The 23,820-nt window shown below is 38.7% G+C and overlaps 1 protein-coding gene across 3 annotated transcripts in view; it reads right to left on the reverse strand.

Moving 5' to 3' along the window:
• Positions 1-893: 893 nt before the first annotated feature.
• The window catches only part of RGS7BP (regulator of G protein signaling 7 binding protein), a 66,918-nt gene continuing 43,991 nt past the window's right edge, over positions 894-23,820 (reverse strand). For all 3 annotated transcript variants that reach the window (XM_089495190.1, XM_089495198.1, XM_089495208.1), the window contains 4 exons: positions 13,752-13,882; positions 6,044-6,191; positions 3,264-3,334; positions 894-1,951 (listed from right to left, as the gene is read on the reverse strand). In XM_089495190.1, coding sequence (XP_089351316.1) covers positions 1,854-1,951; positions 3,264-3,334; positions 6,044-6,191; positions 13,752-13,882 — 448 coding nt within the window. In that variant the 3' untranslated portion in view covers positions 894-1,853. The remainder of the gene's footprint in view (positions 1,952-3,263; positions 3,335-6,043; positions 6,192-13,751; positions 13,883-23,820) is intronic.

The following is a 23,820-nucleotide window of genomic DNA, read 5'->3' on the forward strand; positions in this document are numbered from 1 at the left end:
AATAGATTAATATGTGATGTTATTGCTCCTTTGAGTGACTGAAGTGGTGCTCAAATAAGAATCCATCATACAGATAAAATAACATGATCTGACACCCTTTCTCCAGCCTAACCTTGAAGTCAATCAACTAACCCACATTGGTCAACCTGGATATCCATCTAAAAATTACAAAGCTGAAAGCTGAAAAAACCCATCTTCCAAGGACTCAGATGTGCCTAGACAGTGTTGCTCTAGTCTACATTAAACACAAAAGGGCAGAAGCCATACAGAGTTTCCATCTATAACTCACTTCAGAGCTTATTGCTCCACTCAAATAACCCGTTTTACCTCATCTGAATTCAAGCCTAAATTGGGAGGCAGCTGGGTCCTATCACAAGGATTTTGCCACTGAAGCCACCAGCTGAGTACAGCCCAGCTGAAGCCCAGGTCCCAGGTGAGCTCCGGTGGCCATTTTTCCAAGTCGGAAAGCTCCCGGCTTCGAAATAAGGCCACTGAAGCTCTCCTGGGACCTGGGCTGCAGCCGGGCTGCACTCGCCCAGTAGCTTTGGCGGTAAAATCCTTGCTGCTTCCCGATTTAGGCTTGAATTCGCATGAGGTAAACTGGGTTATTTAAGGGGAGCGATAAGCTCCTTCATCTGTCAGGTTCAACTCTCTCTTTTGCTATATTCCAAGACAAAAGGGGAAATGTGTAAGATGAGATGAAGGAGAAAATGTAGCAGGCAAAAGTAGGATTAACACTCCACCTCTCATCACTTCTTTGCTGGAAATTATGCTTTCATCTCTTGATGCTTTGCATATATGGAAGTGAAACAAAAAGGAAACCATTAATTCTGGTAGGATTTTAACAGTCAAATGAAATTTGGGGAAGTCATTCATGATATTCAGCAATACAATTACCAAAGAAACGTATTTTAATTTAACTAAAAATATTTATTAACAATGTAAAATGTTTAATATTTTACAAGTAGAGCTACATCTGGCATGCCCTATAAGCAGTAACACTAAGTTGATGTTCAGACACCATGCTTCAACCTTTAATGGAAACAAAATGGGATAATCTGCTTTAAATCTGTGGATTTTACTGTTTCCTACACCATTTCTTAAATGCTGAAATCCTTTCTTCCCAAAGTAGAAATAGATACATTTGTGGAGGCTAGGGTTAAAAAGTAAATTAGCTATTTCTATGCATTGTACAATATGTAGATATAATTATCTGATATTTACAGGAACAACATATCAATGTTATGTTGCTTGTGAGTTAGAAATTAAGATACTGTATTTATGGAGATTCATATAAGCTGAGATACAGAGTGGAAGACTAAATATGAATGAGAGCACAAAAAGCAATAGGAGAGTTTGTGCATGTTCTCTTAAGATATTGGCTCTGTTTATTTTAGCTGTTTAGAATTTGAGCACAGGTTTGCTGTTCTAAATAGTTTTCTATGGATTAGGATTGTTTAATAGAATATATTCAAATAGTTTAACATCATACTAGCAAGAGCTACAGTCATAAGTATTGTACTGTACACAATCAGTGGTGGTTTTTACACTAAATTAAAAAAACCTCTGCATGTTTTATTTCATAATTAAAATATTTGCATCTGATAACACAATGGTTTAAAGTGGACATGCAGTATGGCATTAAAAAAAGTTTAAAAATATTTTTAATGTTAAATTGGATTCTGGATTTGGTTCTCATCAGCAACAACTGTAAAACTTTCAAAAAGGAGGGAAGAAATATAATTAGGGCAGTGTAGAAAACATACACAATCACTTAGAGCATTTAGGTTTATCCCGATAAAGGTCAAATTGTATTGGCTGTTAATCATCTGTGCACTTCTGTATTGGGTCATCTAGCTTGAGACAAGACAGCACAGTCCAAAGAATCGCCGCTTCCGTCTCCGCACTAATGGATAAGGAGTCGGAGTCAAGTTGAGGAGGCTGCTATCATCTGTAAAGTTTTTTTTAAAGAAGAAGTCAGAATTACACCAAGCAGCAATCAAGCATTTACAGAAAACAGTAACCAAGCAAGATATTCTAGAAGGATAGCTCTTTCTGAGCCTTTAGCTTAGGAACAGAAAGAGAGACATGATAGAACTATATTCAATTATGCATGATCTGCATAACATCTAAAGTTTGAGAACAGAATCATTGCCTAACGGACAGAATCCTGTTTATGGTTTACACTTGCATATGTTGCCCTACAGCAGGGGTAGACAACTACATGGTCCAGACAATGGTTACCCTAGCACAAGCCCAAATACCTCAGATATCACTACCTCTTTCCATTTTGAGAGGTTCTGCAGAGGAAAACCGATGTATTTGGAGGTTGCATAGGGCTATACTCTAGCCTTTCACACCTCATCCAAAATCTACATCCCACATTGCAGCTGTAAAGCCTGGGATAGAAGGGTACATGCCACTCAAGCTGCTTCTTTTTACCAGCAGGGAATGGAGGGGAAGAAAGCAATGAAGAATGGTTATCTTGGCTTAGAGGGGGAAGGATATGAAAGCACACTCTCCGGTGGCATACACTCTCCTATCCCCCTCAGACTACGCTGTTTGATCTATTTCCCCCTTCCTCCCTTCTCTATTGGTAAGCAGCAACAAAGGCTTCTCCCTTGCTTGACAGCTCTGTGTGAGTGTGTAGGAGGTTTTGGATGGGTCACAAAGTGCTAGAGAATAATTGTGCTCCACTGAAAAAGAGACACACATGTGGGTGTGCAAACACGTCACTCACAGGATTCTGGCTACGGTATTTAGACAAAATACAAAGCTTTTCATGTAAGTGTTTTTTTTACACAAATGCTCCCTTTCAAATGTGAAAAATAATTGAAAATTGCAAAAACATACAAAGGCCTAAATTCTGTTGTTAGTCTGGACTCCCATAGACCCAATGAATCAATGGGTCTTACCTACATGTTGACTCAACATTCAACGATTTATTGAATAGGTCTACAAACGTTGGTACTAACCAACAGGATGCCAGTCATAATTTCATCCAGCACAGAGAAAACATGAATTTTTTAGTCTTTGAATGAGAACAAAATAAACAAAGCTTTATATCTGTATGAATAAGTAGATGGAAGACCCTTCCTGGAATGACAGGCAGCTGTTGTACTGTATAATTGTTTTAGTGGAACATTTATAAGTGCCAACCATTTTCTGTGTTAACATATGAAGGCATTCATTTTCCATTCCTGAAAGAAACTGTGCTTGACCACTTAAATATCCACTTATTACAAATGAAAAGAAAAGCTTACCTTGATTTTTCAGTGGCAAAGGCATAGTCTCCCTGAGTTTACTTAAAAGGTTTTTCATTTCTCTCATATCCCTGCAGAAATGAACCAAAGAACTAATGAAATATAATAAATATTAGTTAAGATTAGATAAAAATCCCTCCTAGATTTCAGAATTACAAGAATGCTTCTATGATTTCAGATTTTTAAAAAAATAAATAAAAACAATCTGCATATTTCAGGATTACAAGAATGATTCTACAATTGAACTGAGGAATTCCCAAAATTTTCAGTGAACAAGTGATGCAGGTCTAATTAGAAACACTACTAACCTAAGAACAAGTTGAGTCTCTCTTATCTGGAATTCCAAAATCCAAAATTTTCTTCATTGACAGCTGAGATAGTGACACCTTTGCTTTCCGATGGTTCAGTGTACACAAACTTTGTTTCATGCACAAAATTATTAAACATATTATGCATAAAATTATCTCCAAGCTATGTGTATAAGGTGTATATGAAACATAAATGAATTTAGTGTTTAGACTTGTCCCATCTCCAAAATATTTCATTAAGTATATACAAATATTCCAGAATCAATAAAATAAAATAAAATAAAATAAAATAAAATAAAATAAAATAAAATAAAAAATCCAACATCCAAACCAAGCATTTCGGATAAGGGAGACTCAGCCTGTATAAATATCTTCTACCAACATGATCAGTAATTAAAGTTTAGGGAGGAAGAATGAGAGAACTATGAAGATTATTAACACCTATTCATAAATACTCATCAAACAGCATATGTACACTGTTCAGCATCCTCTCTAACACAGACCATGTAAGACTGTTAACTGGAATCAATTATCTGTTTTGGGTAGCAAAGACAGGTACTTTTCAGTTGTAGCAGTCAAGATTTTCTGAACAGTTTCTCAAGGAGAGTTTGTCTGTCCCCATCACTGCTTGCTTTGATGGGAGTAATGAACCTATGACTTTGGATGTTGCTGAACTACAACTCCCATCATCCTTCACTATTGCCTGGGGTGCTGGGACTGAAGGAAAGTGAAGTGTAACAAAAGCTGGAGAGCCACAGGTTCCTCACCTTTCATGTTCAACTAACTACAAAACTAGCTTGAATCCAGATAACTTTTGTGTTCAGACCTTATGTTTTAATTCTGCTTTTAGATTTTTCTGTAGATTCAAATGATTTTTATTTCTAATGATGGCAGTGAATTTTCATTGTGCTATAAGACTTGAATATATTACAGAAAGGGAGGACATAAATTTCAATATTTAATAAATAAAAGGCAGTGTATTGTAATGCACGTTATCAAGATATAACAACCAACTGCACTGTTTTCCCTCACTTCTGATCTCTAATTATTTTAATTCAATCTTATTAAAATGGTGTTTCAATAGATCTTTATAGATAAACAAAGTCTCCTTCAACAAGTAATCATTCCCGAGCAATGCTTCATGTGGTGATGCCCAACTTGGTATTTTCATACAGGTAATACCAAGGTTTGCAATTTTTGGAAGCCAGAACTGGTAAAAGTGGATTCCCATTGTTGTAACCAGATACAACACGGTTATACCAGTGCTGAAACTTCTGAAAGACTCTGGACCTCACAGCTGCTGTACTCATTTTTTGCCTATGAGACACAGCCAGATGCTCGGACAGTCTTGCCCACTTCCCATGGCCACATGAGAAGTGGAGTTTCATGGTTTGTGTGGGGGTGGTGATATCACTATATCACTATAGCATAGGTCCACATGTGGAACTACCACGCTACACTGAGCCATGCTGAACTGCAGCTAAATCAGCAACAGTCAGTACCCAATCAGTAGCAATTAACAATTATTAAGTCTAAGTGAAGAATGGATGCAAAACGATATAAATATAGAATCCCAGGCCTATAAAATAAATCACAGTACAGTGGGCCCTTTGTATCTGCTGGGGTTTGGTTGCAGGCTGACATCATGATGTCCTACTATATACAATGGCATATATCAGCGGTTCCCAAACTTTGGTCTTCCAGGTGTTTTGGACTTCAACTCCCAGAAGCCCCAGCCAGCTTGGTCAGCTATCAGAAATTCTGGGTTGTGAAGTCCAAAACATCTGGAAGACCAAAGTTTGGGTGCCACTGGCATGTACTGTACAATAGTGGCCCTTATAAAGAACAGCAAAATCAAGCTTTGCTTTTTGGATTTCTTTCTCTTTTTTGGGGGGGAGTATTTTCAAGCCATGGCTGGTGGAATCTGTGGGTGCAGAATCCATGGACACAGAGGGACGATTGAACGCCACTTGTCATTTTAAACATACATGTATCAGCATATTAAGTATGTTAGCTATATTTCTAATAAACAAATTTGGTAGAATTTTGACTATGCCATAAATGGTTCCTTCTCTGGTTCAGCCTAGGCTCCTCTCCTGTCCCACTACTGCCCAGGTGTCTAGTCCTATTTAGTCAGCAATAGTGCCTATCTGGGGAGCAGAAGCTGAAGGACTGAAGTCTGTCATTCTAACTCCACCTTTTTTTATCAACAGCAATCTGACAGAAGCTACTGGCATAAACAATTGGTATGTCATTGCTAGCCCAAGGTTCTAGTAATGACATACCAATGTAGCCCAAAACCCCCACAAAAAACCAATCTGTGTCTCTTAGTGTTGGGGAGCTGAATGTATAGCCCACACTCCTCACTGAACAAAAGTATGAATTGATTAAGACTACTTACACATATTATCATTTTTGCTAAAATTTAAGTGGAAAAAAGTTTAATTGGCTCAAATTAGAAATACTACGTACTTCTCTGTGTTTTCAATATCTGTGGAAACCTGCCATAAATGTTGCTGGATGTCTATTGGTGAAGATGAGGTGTCTTCTAAAATAGGAACTTCTGAACTCTCCTCTATTTTACTGTCGATGATCTTGGGTGCTGCACAAGTCTCCAACCCTTTCATAGCAAGAACAAGACAGAACAAAATCTAATCACAAACAATTTATGCTCACATCTCCTATCAACTGCAATGTTAGAAATGGTTTTATTTCATATTATAAAAACCAGGCATCCACACCAACCAAAGGAATTCTGAGGCACTGGTGGACGGGGTGCTGCATGATGACATGTCCAGCCCCCTCCCATTCGTGATCTGTGGTGTGACAAGAAGTTATGACAGGACTCCACGGGAATGTCTGTTAGTATATGTTGTACTGCATTCTCCTTGTGGGAAGGGGCTTGATGCATCATGCTTCAGCACCCTGCTTGCCAGCACCACAAAAGTCCTACAGTTGGTGGGATTGCATTATTTTTAAAGTGGATCACAGCTACATCTTCTGGGCAGTGTCTCAGCCAATGATTATAATTAAAAAGTGGGGGAAATCCACACAAATAAATCAGCACAATGTTAAAATAGTTGAAAAACATTTAATAAAATCTGTGAAATTCAAAGGGCTCAACAGATGGTCCCTAAGGGGCTGGTTCGTGCTGCCCCAAGAAGCCCCGGATGGGGGCCGCGGCAACCGCACGCCACAGTCCTGATCTGGCCTTTCCACAGTGCAAAAAGAAGCCTCAAAAAGTGGCTCCTTTTCACGCCTTACCCACAGTGGCGGTGGCTTTTCGGGGCTCCTTTGGAGCAGCATGTTTAAATGTTGTGCCGTGATGTCCCCAGCCGGGCAGTTGAGTACATGGCATAAAATGCTGGTCTATAGAGGTTATAACTGGCATTAAAAGCCATCTGTGAATAGTATGAAATATACATTTCCTAAATGAGGCTTGATACTGATTTATAAGTGGCATGGACCATATTTTGACTCATTGTTTTTCTGAAAGAGAAAAATTGAGGTAAAGGTCTCACAGTATTCATGTACCATACCCTCTTTCATATGTTTCTTTAATTATATCTTTATCTAAATTCTAGATATCAGCCCTTTAACTGTTGAAAAGGGGGGCATATGTGAAGCCCTTGGTACCTGTGTGTGAGTAATTAGAAAAACACCAAACTGGTGCTTTTTGAAATCACCTGTTTAAAATCATACAGCTTTGTCAAAATCTATTCCAATGATAATGCTTTACCCATTATAAATAAGCCTTTAATCCTATACAATCTTCTCTCTTTTCATCTTTCATGTTGTTTATATTTGCCTCCACATTCAGAACTCAAATAAGCAATAAAAAGGGCACACTGCAAGGGATAAAACATTGGAGTAAGTCTTCTGTGAGTTCCTCATTGCCAAAAAATGTGAGGTTGATAATACTATTTAGTTTACCTTTCTAGAAATGTAGCCATACAATAAATTGTTAAACAAAGAGGAATCTTCATTCTCCATCTGAATTCATGCTATATCTTTCTCTCCCCAATAAATTTGCAAATTTATTTTAACTGCATTATAAATAGTAATATTTCACTGTATTGTTGGCAGGACTGTGGTGCAACTGGTATGATAGATCACATGAGGCTGCATTGTCTGAAGATGGAATAGAGTAATTCATTTTGTGAAGAAAATAACGCAACAAGGAGTGACACCTTAGAGGGGCTATATTATTATTAATCATTTTGAAGGGGTAAATGGAAATGTTTTATTCACAAAGAGCTTATTGCTATATTGCTGGGTCCTGCACAGTTAGAAATTACAAGACCATGAAAAATACTGTGAGATTTTTTATTTCAACACTGGCTGGACAATATGTGGGGAGTTGCTCTTTGAGTAAGGCTGACTTGCATAATCTGAAGAGCTGGGGGAATTGGGGAAAAAAGAGACATGTTTGCTACAGTTTTGTCTTCTTTTATTTCATCAATAACTCAGGGGCTGTACATACAGCCCTGAATGGGTGGCCTCCAGCAGCCCCTTCCCTAGCTGGATCAGGGCTACGGCAGTCAGTTGATCTGGCCTATCCACGGCGCTGGAGGAGTGCCATGATGCCGCTCTCCATGTGGAGTGGCATGCGGCATCATGGCACCCTGGGGGCAGAGTCAGGGTGTGCATCATGGAGATGTTACGCCCCAACTCCATCCCTCAGCCAGCCCAAAGTGCCGGTCTGGACAGGGCCTCAGCTACAATCATATGTGGTCTATCATCCAATCAATTAGCATGTTGAGTCTCATCTCTTTAAGATGAGTATACTATTACAGGAATATAATGTAAGTGCTTTGAGTGTTGGACTATGATTCTGGAGACCAGGGTTAGATTCCCAGCTCGGCCATGAAATCCACTGGTTCACCTCGGGCATGTCATATGCTCTCAGCCTCAGGGGAAGTCAGTGGCAGACCTTCTCTGAACAAATCTTGCCATGATAGAAAATTCCATGATAGGGTTGCCTTAGGGTTACCATAGGTTGGGAACAACTTGAAGGCACATAACAACAACAAATGTAAATGCAATTTTTGTGATGCTTGGTTAACTGTCTTCTTGTTCTTTTTTCTTTCTTTCTTTCTTTCTTTCTTTTTTTTTTTTTTTGCTCTGGAGGTTGTATTGATCTGTTGTTATGGTGGAATCAGACTTATGGATGCGATCCCTATGTAGTTATGATTGTGGCACTATTGCATGCTTTAAAGTAGAATTATGAAATCAGAACACATTGTTTAACCAGTGCATTCCTTCACTGTTCCCTTATTCCTAATGTAAAGAATAAAAAACTCTGGGTCAGAATCCTGTTAGGTCTTAAAGACTTTGTAGATGGACCTATGTCTGCAGGAATTAGAATTTTGAAGTTGTGTAACATTTATGTGCCTTGTGCACAAATGAACATTGCATACCACTGTGCACCAGATGCTCTTGCTGGTGTCCTGTTACATATCTTCGTAATTTAGTGAAGAGGTTTCTTAGCACCTGTACTATGTAGCTAGGTAGATGTAAAATTGCATAAAATAACAGATCATATAGAACTGTGGTGCTTAATTTTTACAAATTCTCTTCCTTGTCTAAAATATAAAATTAAGAGTGATGCTAGCAAAGCTTTCTTCTTTATGCAACACACAAAATACAAATTGTGCAATGGATTTCAATTTCTGAGGCTACTGTAGTGTGCCTGGCCCATAAAGTTAGATGCAGCACAGCATTTATTTTGGTGTGTCCTCGGTGTACCATATCTAGATCATTTTGAATTTCCATCAGAGAAGCACTGTAGCACAGCCTGTCCCTGATGCACACACGCAGTTTTTCCCGATGGGCACATTTCTTTCTTTTCTTCTTGAAAGTACCTGCTTGGTGATATTTCTGCAAGCGTACATCACATTGATTTTTGTGGTTCTTTTAAGCAAAATGTTATGCTTTAGGAAGCATTTGTCTAATAGGTGAGGTAACTTGCTCATATTAACACTAATAGCTTGAGTCAAAAAGGGTAAAATGAAAAAGTGATGGGCTCCTTCTTCCAGATTCACAAAGAAAAAGAAAAAGAAGGAAAGGACTTAAATGGGTAATTTAAAAGGTCCCTTTGCTCAAGGACTCCTTCTAATTAAATTAGTATTGCAGATTTAAGCCTAATAGACAGCTGAGCATACAGCTGCAGAACAATGAATCCTTTCAGACATCTTTGGTGCCAGTTGTACACCCACAAAACAATAAATACTGGTGTCCAGCTGTCCATCAGCAATTTCCACTTGAGAAGGACTTGATGCCTCCAGGAACTTGTTCCACATTTTCAGTGTGGCAGGATGTGTATGAAGGGGTTCTGCAGTGGCATCTGTGTACAGAGAGCTAAATGCCTCATATATACCCTACCTTCTTAATAAGACTACTGACAAACTATCTTTAAAAAGTACCCAAAGCTTTCTTGGCAATTGCTTCCTTTTTTGATTGTCAGTATTGATCACCAGATTACTTTTCTTTCCATGCTTGTTTGCTTTTCAAACAAGCATAGGAATGTGGCTTTAGAACATGGGAAGAGCCAAAGACGTGTGTGAGTTGTATGAGCAACTAGTTTTTCAAAGATTGCTGAACGATCAACTCCTATTGCTTCCATTCAGAATTCCAATGAGCAATTCTGTGAGCTGTAGTTCAAACTCTCTATAGAGTAGAAGGCCTTACACAGACACTCAGAAAGAAGCTTACTTTGAAATACTTTAGGCTTTGAATGACAGATACCAGACTCGTTATGTAACACTCTGTGTGTGTGTGTGTGTGTATGCTCATGCACATGTCTGCTTAGGATAGCCAAGGTGCCCAGAAACAGCTTAAGTCATTCTTATGTTTCTGATTTTAAAAATGTAATGCCTTTGTTCAATTAATTCATCCTAAATTTTAAAAGGTATATTATTATATAATATTATACAGTGTATCATTATCTATTATATATAGCCAAGAAATATATTATATATAGTCTAGAGATCAGAAGACTAGGACCCAAAATAACCTGAAGTGTAAAGATATATAAATATATATATATATAAAGCAGGCACAACAGGTCACCCTAAAGGCTTGATGAATGAGAAGGGAAATGGTGGCTATTTTATCAGGGGGAGGGGGAGTAAAGGCAAGAGGTAAGGTGCAGCATTAACTCATATCAAAAAAAGATCCATCCCTTTCTCTCAGTAAAGTGGTGAAAGGTGTGAGCTTATTTAGTTCTAGGAGAACCTAAAACAAGTACCAACCCCCTCTACTCTCTTGACACTCCTTTGAGTGGAACTGCCCAAGATTTGCAGCCGCCACTATTTTTCCACCCAGGCATTCAAAAAGGCCAGAGGTGACATTGTGGCAGAGAGAGTGCTTCTTTTAGGTTCTCCCATGACAGAGCTAAAGTTAAAAAAATGTACAGTTAAAAAGCTGTGTGTGTGAGTGCCTTCAAGCTACGTATCGATTTATAGATACCCCATGAATTTCTAGGGTTTTCTTTTGCAAGGAATACTCACAGGTAGTTTTGCCAGTTCCTTCCTCTGAAATATAGTGTACAGCACTTGGTATTCATTGGTGGTCTCTCACCCAGACAGGGTCAATCCTGCTTAGCTTCCAAGATCAGACCAGATCTGGTGCCTTTAGGGTATTTAGGTCCTCTACATTTATTTAAAACTGTCGTTATAAATAAAATAGATCCTATTGAGGGAAAGCATGTTGCCAAATTTCCTAGTACTGCTTTAGCAGCAGGAATTAACAAAGATCAGATGAAGGGATTTCTCGCATGGCTTATAAGTGCCTTCTGGTGGAAGGAGGGCCAGCACAAATCACAGGCAGTGACAGTCTGTCTCCAAAGGCTTGGATCCTGCTCTAGCTTAGTGTATGGAAGAGGGGTATAATATTTGCAAAAGCTCTGAATTCAAACAGCAATTTAGTGCTTTTTTTAAGCGGAGTTGTTTTTATTTGGAGCTGCTTATTGTCCTGTAGAAGAAGATTCCTAACTTTCCTCTTGTAGGTCAGCTCCCTGCAGGAAGAGTTTGAACCTGGAAAGCTCTCTGAACTTTATAAGAGATATAAAAAGTAGCAAAGCCCCCCCTGCCTCCCCCAGGCTTTGATTCTCCAGGGTTGCTCTATACCCACGAGGCAGGTGAAGTCAGCAAAGCGCTGAACTCCAGTGTGCTTCTGCTAAGCACCTGTCTGCACGCACTTCTTTTCCAGCACAGGTCTGACTGTGCTATATGCGTCCATGAGTGCAAGCATTTGCTCAGTCCTTTTATGCCCTCAGGAACATATCCCTGAATAAGCAAGTTGTGCACCGATGTGTAAAGGTAGCCTGCTGGAGTTCTCAACGGAAAACTGCACAGAAGGCTCAACCAGATGGCACACATCCAGAACTCCACCAAAATCAGCAGTGCCAGGCAGAAAACATACTGTGAAATGTAGTGATGAACTTGCTAGATGCTGGTCTATGTTGCCAAACACACTAGCTACTCCAGAGGACTATGCAAAAGGGCACTGAGGGGAATAACAGCAACCATTAAAAGCTTTTTAAAAACCACACTGGCTTTCCAAAATAGCAATGGTGAAGTCTTCTTGACATATGCAAGTGTAAGTCTACTTTATGCCTGAATATGACTTGCTTTGGCCATTGTGGAAGTTAGCATTCTCATTTATATTCCACAATAACCAAAGCCCTACCAGGACTCACTGTTCTTCTATGATAGTCACACTGATTGGTCAGTCTTTGATAGGTGGAGAGCAGCATTCAGAGAATTCAGGGACCAGATGGGCCTCACTGGTAAGAGCAATTCATAAACCATAACTAAAATGCCATTTAATCATATAAAAATAAATTGTTAACATCTCTGAAGATGCCAGACACAGATGCTGGTGAAACTTCAGGAAAAAACTCTTCCAGAACATGGCCACATAGCCTGAAAAATTCACAAAAACCTATAGACACTGGCCGTGAAAAGCTTTGATTTCAAACTGTTAACAGTTCTCTGCTTCTTCCACAGTTATAGAATATGTCACAGTCTCTATTCATAGCAGAAACCGGAAATATTCCTTTCTGGAGTACAACACCCAGAAATTCATAGGCATTTTGGCTGGGAGAAATCCAGAAGATATAGTCCAAAATGTAATTTTAGCTCTAGATCACAGCAATCAGTACAGAAAATTGGAATATAAATATAGGTCCCACTGAGAGTGGAGATAATCCATGATGTGACCAGATGTCCATGACCAAAGGAGTCATGATTGCTGGTCGAAATTCATCTTTGTCAACTGCTTTTCCCACTAATGTGGGAACCAAATCCATAGAAAGGAAGCATTAAATATAAAACATATTAATATTTTGTAATAATATTTTGATCTTCAGACTCTACCTGGGGCATATTTAGATGGCAGAACTAAAGAAGAACTGATGTATGAAAGGAAGCTGCTGTATCTGTTTATGGGGCAATGGATAAAGATATGGAAACATTATCTTTGTAATTCCTGCACAGGTGTGAGTTCTACTTGTGAATATGGTGGTAGAGAAGAAGGAGAACAGGATAAACAAGGTGTAGGGGAAAATATTCACTGCCTTTAACTTCTTGGGGGAAAGATGGGATATCAATATAATCTACCAATCCAGCAGACGATGGCACATTTTAATGATTTTAAATTACCTACTTAAGTTTTATCTTGTAATGACTTATGAGGAGTCAGAGTGATGTAGTAATTTTAGCTTTGGACCCACGATAGGGTCACCTTAGGGTCGCCATAGGTCAGAAATGACTTAAAGGTACACAACAACAACAACAACAACAACAACCATTTATGGCTGATACTTTGCTTCTTTCTTATTTCAGTGAAAGAGACAAATTCATGTACAAATTATTTTGGAGGTATGGATCCACCCACTCAACTGAAACTATTAGTGCAGCCTAAGTATGTAAGAGCTCCCTTCCAGTATACACTGGAGTGCACACAGAGATCTCAAGTGAGCTCTAAGGGTGAATGGACATGCATTTGTGTAATAAATTAACCAGAACAGAATAGAAGAGACTCATGTATCCTATTAGCAGACTGGCTGGATAATAACAGATAAAGGTGACATGTTACTTGTCCTGTTTCACAGATAGCCAGTAATGACTGTAGTAAATGAAAATAGATCAAGGTGATTTATAATGTATATAAATACCTTTCCGATGAAGCTGAAGCGATCCTAGTAGGCATATGGATTTTAGCATCTCTGTTGTGTACATTTCTAAGCAACACTGCAACTGGATAAACAGTCTACAGATTTCAGGATGAATCTCCCCATCTTCTGGGCTGCAACAAAATATAAAAAAAACAAACAGAAAATGTTATCATTCTTGTTTTCCAAAGCTTTGGGGATTTTAATTTAATAAATGATACATTTCTGTCATTTTGCTTTATTCATATTGTTCTTGCATTATGTCCAGATAATCTGTTTTATAAATGTATTGTAGACTTTTATATTTGCATTACTCTATCCTCCCTCTGTATGTGCACATGGTATATTTCAGACTGTATGCTTCTGGTAGGGTTGGCTATTTTTGTTGTAACTTTACTTGTAAAGGGCCATGTAGATTGATGATGCTGTAGACGATGATGATGATGATGATGATGATGATGATGATGATGATGATGATATAGCCAACCAAGGCTTCCTCTTTCTTTCTTTTCGTCTATTTATGTATGCTAGAATAACATACCCTCCTGCTCCCTCCCAATTTTGGAAAAAATGCACAAATCCAATCATTCTAAAGACAACAGTGATTGTGTACAATTTCATAGTCAAGAGTTAAAGGTTTTAGTGTTTGCATTATAGCATACAGAACAACCCAAAGACTGGCAGCTTAGCTACAACATACTTTCCCACTGGAAACCTGAAAACTGAATGAGACCATACCAAACCAATTAACATTTAAAGGTCCCTGAGAGAATCAAGAAACAAGGAGACAAAGACCAAATATTATTCCCAACTCGGAATGTAATTCTCTAGTTGTTTAGGATGTTTATTTCATCTTGCACATGAGAACAGACAATTTCAAAAGTTTCATCCCCACTATGTGGGATTTTTTTCAATACTCCCCCCCGCCCTATTTCAGGACTTTTTTGCCAAAAAATCTCCAAAATGAAACAAAACAAAACCACATTTGAACATAAAAAAGTGAAATACATGTTTTTTGTGCAAAACATTTATTTTTGTGTGAATGCAAAAAACAAGTTTCCCCCTCCACAAGTGAATTTTTCACAAAGAAGGTTTGACTAATTTTCTCAATGCGGTGTCTTTGATTTGTTGAGCACCCCTTTTCATCAAAGATGAGAAAACCTATTTTTGTTCTTTACAACCCACAGAATCCACAGAATCAGTGAATTACCAAATTCCCACTGATTCAATTTGTTGTTGTCGTGTGTCTCCAAATCATTTTTGTCTTATGTTGACTCTAGAGCGAACCTATCCTGGGTATTTCTTGGCATGATTGTTCAGAGGGCATTTGCCATTGCCATCCTCTGGGGCTGAAAGAGTGTGACATGCATTCTGTATTTTATGCTCAGATGGAATTTGAACCCTGGTCTTCCAAGTCGTAGTCCAGTGCTGGCCCCCACACTAATTCAATAGGTTTAGTCTAACTGGAACTAACAATCTGATTTAACTTTAAAAGTCCATGGAAGAAGCCTACACTCATCTGGGGATACTACCTTCTTCCTTTTTTTTGGTCCTGTGTTAGATATGGAAGAGAGAGCAATGTGCTAAAAGCCTACAGCTCTGAAAGGCTCTGCAAGGTTTGCTGATCAAATTCCAGACAATCCCTAGATTTCTCAGATTTAGGTGCAGAAAAATAATAAAACATTTATATACCTAGGATGGAAGAAAATGACTTCTTTTACTGAAATCAATGTTTATCTATTCAGTTTCCATAGTATACAGTATAAGAGGCTCTAATCAACCAGAATTTCTGACTCGGGTCCAAAACACACAGCAGAAACAATCCAGTTTGAAACTGTTTTAACTGCCCTGGCTCAGGGCTAGGGAATCCTGTTGTTTGTTGTGGCAGCAGAGCTATCTGGCGGAGAAGCCTAAATGTCTCACAAAACTACCATTTCCAGAATTCCCTCGCATTGAGCCATGGCAGTTAAAGCAGGTTCAAACTAGACTATTTCTGTAGTGTGTTTTGGGCCTTTGGCCTGTAAAAAATGATACTGTTACCATAATTTAGAGAGTCAGCATTGTGTAGTGGTCTGGTGTTGGACTATGGCTGTTATTGTGTGGCTTTAGTCATTCCCAACTAATGGCGACCCTAAGGTGAATCTATCATGGTGTTTTCTGGGGCTGAGAGTATGTGACTTCCCAAGATCACCTAGTTGGTTTCTATGGCCAGTGGGGAATGGAACCCTGATCTCCAGAGTCCTAGTCCAACACTCACATTACTACACCACACTGGCTCTCTAAATATGTAAGTAAATATATGAAGAAGGAACCATGATACTAATCCTCAGAAATAGAAGGAGAGTTTGTCAGCAAGAACAAATCCAGGGGTTGATGTTCTATCACACAGTGTAAAAGACAACCACTACCAAGTGATCAACAGATTCTGAGGGATTTAAGAAACTGGGGCTTGATATAATGCCATTTTCAATGTTGTCAAATTATCTTTTAAAAAAAATCAAGCTAGCTGCACTGTATAATGATAATAGCATTGCACTAAAAACAGAAATGATCACACACAGTAATGGCTGATTTCTGTCAAAGGTAAATTTCATCATGGATTAAACTCTGCTTGGAGCAGGAAATGTTACACAAATCTAGAGTAATTGCCAACTTTAACAATCTATTCTCTCTTCCTACTTTCTACCCTCTCACCCATTTGCTTCTATCAGCAACCTCTGGAGACATGATCCAATGCGGATTTCATGCCCTGGCACCGCAGCACCTCCGTTAACATGCTATTTCTGTCAATGTAAGGTTACTGCTGACTTCCATTCTTAAATGCATGGCCTTCATCTTCATTGATTTCTTCTGAAAATCACCCCCATGAGAGCAAAATATCATATTCAAAACCTAGCTTCTACAAAAATAAAGTTAGGAAGTATCCCTGGTGGTTATACAGTTTAGACCTGTTCTTTGTACAATGTTTGAAATTTTTGTTTCAGTTTTGCGCATGTACAGGTTGGCTTCTTTTTAAATGGCAAATCCAATTTAGAAACATATTTGCAAGGCCAGATATAGGCTGCATTTACAGTGCAGAATTAATGACATCTGACACCTCTTTAACTGCCATAACTCAATACTATGGAATTCTGGAATTTATAGTTTTGGGAGATATTTAGCCTTCTCTGTCAGAGCTACAGCAGTGCCACAACAAACTACACTGGACCCTTGTTATCTGCTGGGGTTTGGTTCCAGGAACCCCCCGTGAATAACAAAATGTGTTTATGCTCAAGTCCCATTAAATGCAATGGCATAGCAAAATGGTGCCCCTTATATAAAATGGGGAAGTCAAGGTTTGATACTTGAAATTTATACCTTTTTAAAACATATTTTCAAGCCGTGGATGCTTGAATCCATGTATAAAAAAATCTGAGGATAAGGAGGGCCAACTGTACAAATTCCAGGATTCTACTGGATGGAGCCATGACATTAAAGCAGTATCAAACTGCATTAATTCTGCACTATGGCAGCAGCCTTTAAGATGTTTTGGGCCCTGAAGCAGGTCCAAAACAGAGTGCTCTTTCCCCCCAATTTCTAGGATTAGTGGCACAGAAATTAAATGAATAAATGGAATATAAATAAATACAGAAAGAGTGTATTTCTGATATACAGAATACCAGAGAAATACAGAACATCATCGATCCCAGCACAAAAATGATGTGTGAGCCCATTTTTTAAATTAATACAGGTTGAGTCTTCCTTATCTAGAATTCCAGAATGCAAAATATTCCAAAATCCAAAATTGTCTACATCTGTGGCAGAGATAGTGACACCTTTGCCTTCTGATGGCTCAGTGTACACACATTTTGTTTCATGCATACACACAAAAAATATTATGTATACAATTACATTCAGGCTATGTGTACAAGCTGTATATGAAAAATAAATGAATTTTGGATTTAGACTATAGCCTAATAGAATCCTCTCTTTGCTCCTCTTTCTACAGGACAGTGGGAGGTGTGGGCAAAACTGGACAAGAATTGGACAGGTTACAGCCTCAACACCTATGTTTCAGCATGTTCTTGAGAGATCATGATGACCTTTTAGGAACACTAGGTCAGGTTTTCAGGAAAAAAGGAGTGAAGACCATAGGTTTGTGGATGATGCAAGTAATAAGACAATCCAATGTAAATGGGTCTACTAATTTCTCCCTTCTTCCACCTTCTACATTTCCTCTTGCACCAAGAGACAAAGCAGGTCTCATTGCACTGAAGAAGTCGGGCAACTCTTTCTGCTTACCCCCTGCTGTGTTTCCATTTAAACTTCCCTGTCCATCCATCCTGAGGTTATCCTGACCCAATCACTATTTTTGTGTCACTAAAGTTAAAACCATCACACAGTCCACAATCTCATTGTTGATTTCTGATAGAAGCCTTTGTTATTGGATCAGCTAGCCCCATTCCCAGAGGCTAGTTTTCAGGTATAAATTTTGGTCCCAAAATCTAAGTTGTTCGCACACACAGTATGCATACAGTTGTCTCAAGTTGTCTTCTGTGCATGTTCTGTGTTGCCCTTAGACCCCAATCTGAGTCACTCTTACTTTCTGTGGTCTCTTCTTTGGACAGGTAAATATCGTCCTCTCTAATCCCCCCAAACTCCTCTATTCCCCTTTCAAACCTCACTTTCAGTTAACTCTTAATGCTGTGTCTGTTTGAATTGCTATTTTGTTTGTGTTTGTGATTGTATTCTGCCTTTTTCTAATAAAATCTTCAAATCACCAAAACCTGGAATTCTTCTCAATTGTAACCAGTATGCATAGGTGGAAAAGGTCCTAAAGGTTACTCAGCCTCTTGTATAGTTACTTTCACCAACACTTGAAGTAATGCTAATAGTTTTTTGTGAGTTTTTCAGGCTATGTGGCCATGTTCTAGAAGAGTTTATTACCGATATTTCACCAGTATCTGTGGTTGCCATCTTTGGAGAAGATTCTCTGAAGATACCAGCCACAGATGCTGGTGAAATGTCAGGAATAAACTCTCCTAGAACATGGTTACATAACCTGAAAAACCCACAAAAAACTATGGATGCCGGCCATGAAAGCCTTCAACCTCTTAATGGTGGTAGTTTGTGGGGACCCCCCAAATCACCCCCCCTTCTTTAGGTAACAGTGGGCTTCCACTTCCCAGTTTGTGGGAACAGAAATAGGTGAAACTGAAGTGGAGATGAGACACAAATAGTCCAAGAATAGTTAAGCCAAGAATGAGGACTGAGGGAAAGAAAGAAGAAAGAGGAATGAGGTGATCCTTGTTGGACACTCAAAAAGCCCATTTCTTGTTTGTTTCCTTCAGGTCACATATACTTTCCATCCCTATAATCCCTGCATATTTGTTAGACCTCTTAACATTAGAAAAACCCTACTGAACCAAACCAAAGGCCCCATGTGGTGCAGCATTCCTTTTGTACAATGGTCAGCCATATCCCTGTGGTAAACCTGCAGCGGGTCATAATTGCAATAATGACTGCCTCTTGAGTTCACCACCAATTGATATACAGATACATGCTACTTCTAATAGTGGAAATAATATGTCATTAAGGAATATGAGATTAGTTAGATTTTTTCCCCAGAATGGGTTAGGCTTCCTGTGCTTAAGAGCTTAGCACACCACTTACAAGGGTTCTCAGCTGTAGCTCATCCACTACAGTATTTACAATTTAGGTACCAGACTGAAGTTACAGGAAGGCCTGATGCTGATAAGAACAAGGTCACGTTGGGGGAGAGTAACATCATGACAGCAATAGCGCAGTAGTTCTGTTTCTAGATTGATCTAAGATGTTTTGGTCCACCTATCAGATGTTGATCTTCAGGTAACCAAGTCCTGAATGCATTTTGTGCACACATTTCTTTTGCACAAAGATCTTCTATACATTTTCAGTCAGCAGCACATATTCATTGTGCAGTATGTTAAATGAACTGGATTAAATATTGGCCTCATGAAAAAACATGCCAGTTAACTTGATTCCTCACCCTCCAAATAGAGACGCCCAAATCCCCAAATCTGTCTCTTTCAACTAATGTTATGGAAGCCAGTGTTTTCTGTACATTCAGAATCAATGAACTGTTCAAAGTGAGTTCAAGTGCTGTAATTCGTTTACTATGATGATAATCTATTCCCACCTATGTCACTGAATGTAAATGATTACCATATTCTTCTAGCACTTAGGAAAATCAGTATGTTTTTTTAGAACCACACTACTTTGAATCTGTTCAGGATGACACATTATTAAACATATTAAACACACCCACATTATGGACTGACTAGTTTCTAAGATTTTTTAATTTACTCCCCATAGAGGGAGCTCTAGTATCAGCCATCATCTCTTCAGCATTATAGGTTTCTGGCTACATGCTATTGACAGCATAATATTTAATCAATATGAAAGAAAGAAGAAAGGGGGTGTATGAAAGTGAATGAGACACAGCTTTTTTTCTTGGAAAATAAGAATGTATCAGTGCTCTTATTGTTGTTATTGTTGTGATAGAATATCAGTTTCACAGTCTATCAGTTTAGGACCACCAATGATTTGGGTTCTACCTAAGAATCTAGGAATCAGTGAGGAATTGTCCAATAATGGGACATGTTCCAAACAATGTCGCTTTTTGTAACTGTGCTATAGTTATTCAATCTTTGGTGAGTTTGTTCAGATGTTTTGACACTTCGTTTAGAATTTCTCCCAGAAAATCTATCTCTACTGGAACCACAGCTGTTTTCTTTTCCCAGAGGTGCTAAATCTCAATTTGTAGGTCTTGATATTTCATAACCTAAAATTCCAGTGGGACTTCAAACCGACAAACAAGTAGCAGTTAATGTGCTAGAAATGTGGTTGAGAAAAAGAAAGTTACAACTGTGTACAGATCCCCCCCCCCCCCCCGTACACTGAAATCTGAAATCCTGGGGGGCAAAGAGGAGGAGGAAGTGGAGATGATTATGATGATGATTATTTTAGATCCTTAATTTTTTCCAATCTTATGATTTAAGGCAGTTTTAAAAATACAGAATCACAGAGTTGAATGAGACCACAAGGGCCAGCTTGTGTAACCTTGCCAAATAACAAGAAGGAAGACACAATCAGAGCACCCTTGACAGGTGGCCATTGTTTAAAAACCTCCAAAGGAGACTACAGTACACTCCGAGGCAGCGGATTCCATTAAAAATGAGTAAAAACAAGTTCTTGTCAAAATAAAAGTAAACAAGCCACAAAATTAAAATCATTGAAAGGTAAGCCTGAACAGATTTCCATTACTAGCTTCTATGTTCTTCTTAAATTGCAATATATTATGTGATGGCTTAAAATGTGAGTACATTTTAAGGACTTATTATGATTAAAAATAGACAGATCAGGAATTTAAAGAAAATGTGCTCCTTTCTGATCAGAGTTATTCCCCTGTTGGGAGGAATTCCACCTATGTCATCTCTTCTCCCTGCTTCCTTCTCTAAACGGTCCTCCATAGGAGTCCACTATCAGAAAGGGAAGATTCATCTCCATCAGAGACAGAGAGAAATCCAGTTTTTTGACTCCACACTCTTGCCTCAGAAGTCTTCACCATAAACTGCTGCCTCTAAAGAAAGTGTGACATTGGAGTGATTCAAAGACAAAGGCAGAAAATATTGCTTGATTCATCTGGCACCATATGGGAACTTAGTCATGTACAATTTCCAGAAATGTTAAAACCATGAGGGGAAAAACTTCATTTTTTATGTAGAGGTAGACATTTGAGGGGGGAGGATGAAATATGTTCAACACTTTTTACATCTACCCTAAACTTTTTTTCAGCCTTAATGAGATATAATGCATAGGTGTACAATGACATATTGGTGACATTTACAGAGAAACTTCATCTTTTAAATCTTCCTCAGCATTTTCCACAAGATAATCCAATGCACAGTTATTCAAAAGTATGCAGGACAGAACAAATTTCCAACCAAGCATTTGGCTTGGAACCCGATTCAATCTGGATCCAACCTGTCCTGATTCAGACTGCATATATTTGTTGCTACCTTAAGGGTCTTCTCTCTGATTCTTGGCTACTCAAACTTTTCAGCTTCATTTAAGCCACTTGGTGTTTCCTCTCCAAGTGCTTGAAGAGGCTGCTGGGGTCCTTGGAATTAGCCCCTGTTCATTTGCTGCCTATAGTGAAGCCAAATAACAATCCTGGGATCTAGTCCCACTATTATGTAGTCCCTGTTTTGAGCTGCAACTGACTGTCATTCCAGGTCTCTTTAAAACTTTAATACTGACAATGGCTATCAGTCTTTTAACTGATGGGTTTTAGCAATTCTTTAAGCAAGTGGTAGAATCAAGTTCCTTCACAACAAATTCTAACCAGACTCTCTTAGAACCATCGCTATAAATCCTGATGGATGAATTAATGGGTCTCTTAAATTACTTGAAGTATCCTTGATGTGCCAGAATAAAGCATAAATTACAGTGCCTTGCTGAAATATTTACCACCTCCTTTGACTTTTCCACATTTTGTTGTGCTACAACCTGGAATTTCAATGGACCTAACTGGCATTGCTACCACTTGATGCACACAAAGATACATAACACTGTGAAAGTGCAAAATATTTTCATTGTGGCACAAAATTTAAGTAAACAAAAACAAATTTGCAATTGATTGGCTGCATGTGTTATTGATCCCCTTTGCTATGCCCTGGTGTTGGCTCTGTTGCAATTCACTACCCCATAGAACAGTGGTTCTCAACCTGTGGGTCGTTACCCCTTGGGGGGGTGAATGACCCTTTCATAGGGGTCACCTAAGACAATCAGAAAACAGTAGCAAAATTACAGTTATGAAGTAGCAACAAAAATAATTTTATGGTTGGGGGGGTCACCACAACATGAGGAACTGTATTAAAGGATTGTGGCATTAGGAAGGTTGGGAACCATTGCCATAGAAGGTGAATTGAATCCATCTGTGTGTAATTCTAATGTCGTATGATATCAGATTAGTACATCTGTTTCTGGAAGAGTCCAGAGTTTGTTGGTGAGCACATCTAAACAAACATAATCATGAGGCTAAAACAGCTATCCAAACAAATCCAGGAGAAATTTGTGCAGAATTAGGGTTGGTTGGGTTATAAAAATATTTCACACTACAAACATTTTCTGGGTCCTTGTTAAATCCATTATCACAAAATGAAAAGTGCATGACTTAACCACAACTTTTGCCTAAAGAAAGCCATCTACCAAACCTCAGAGACCAGGTAAGGATGACATCAGTGAGAGAAGCTTTCTCTGAAGAGCTTGGTAGTTGAGATGGGACTGTCTATAGAACAACTATACCTGTCTATTCTAGACCTCCTTTATACTTCAGCACATCACCCAACAGACCTTTTCTGAGTGGTCAGTCTTGGAGAGGTCAGTATTAGAACCCTCATGTTGCCTGCTGTGATACTTTGAGCAGAAAGTTGCTAGCATTCATTCAGAACCTGATGCCACAGTTATTGCAGAGTCTGGGGAGGTGTATAGTGCATCATCTGGCAAAATTTCTTGAGATCAGTTTCAGTTGTTGCAGCTTGATGTACTTGCTATTGATACTGCTATAGAGGTTTGCGATTACTGCACCCTGTCACTAATATCCCATATTTGGGCAAGGTGCTTGAACGTGTGGTGGCAGATGTTCTTGTAGGAAACAGGTTATTTTGACTCATTTCAGCCTTGTTTCAGGCCAGGATATGTCATCAAAGAGTCTTTGTTACTCTGATTACCGCAAGGTAAAGAGGGGGAGTGCTAGCCTGTTGATCCTCCCAGATCTTTCAGCAGCATATAGGATCGCAGCCAAAGATTCATGAACAAACATATTAACAAAGATGGTAAAAAGAAAATAAATTTGGCTATTTCACAAGACAAAAGGAAATTAAAAAGAAAAAAAACCCCGAACTCCAATGATAATCAACTACTGTCCACTCCTACACCTCTTCCTGCTACTAGGAGTGCTAAACACAGCAAACAAATAGAAATGCCAGAGAAGACAACTGACTATACGGCTTCAGTGAAATTACATAATCCCTCCCCATAAGCATTATGA

The sequence above is a fragment of the Sceloporus occidentalis genome, unplaced genomic scaffold, assembly GCF_023333645.1.
Source record: "Sceloporus occidentalis isolate IW3139 unplaced genomic scaffold, rSceOcc1.0.p SCAF_1, whole genome shotgun sequence".
NCBI classification, from domain to species: domain Eukaryota; kingdom Metazoa; phylum Chordata; class Lepidosauria; order Squamata; family Phrynosomatidae; genus Sceloporus; species Sceloporus occidentalis.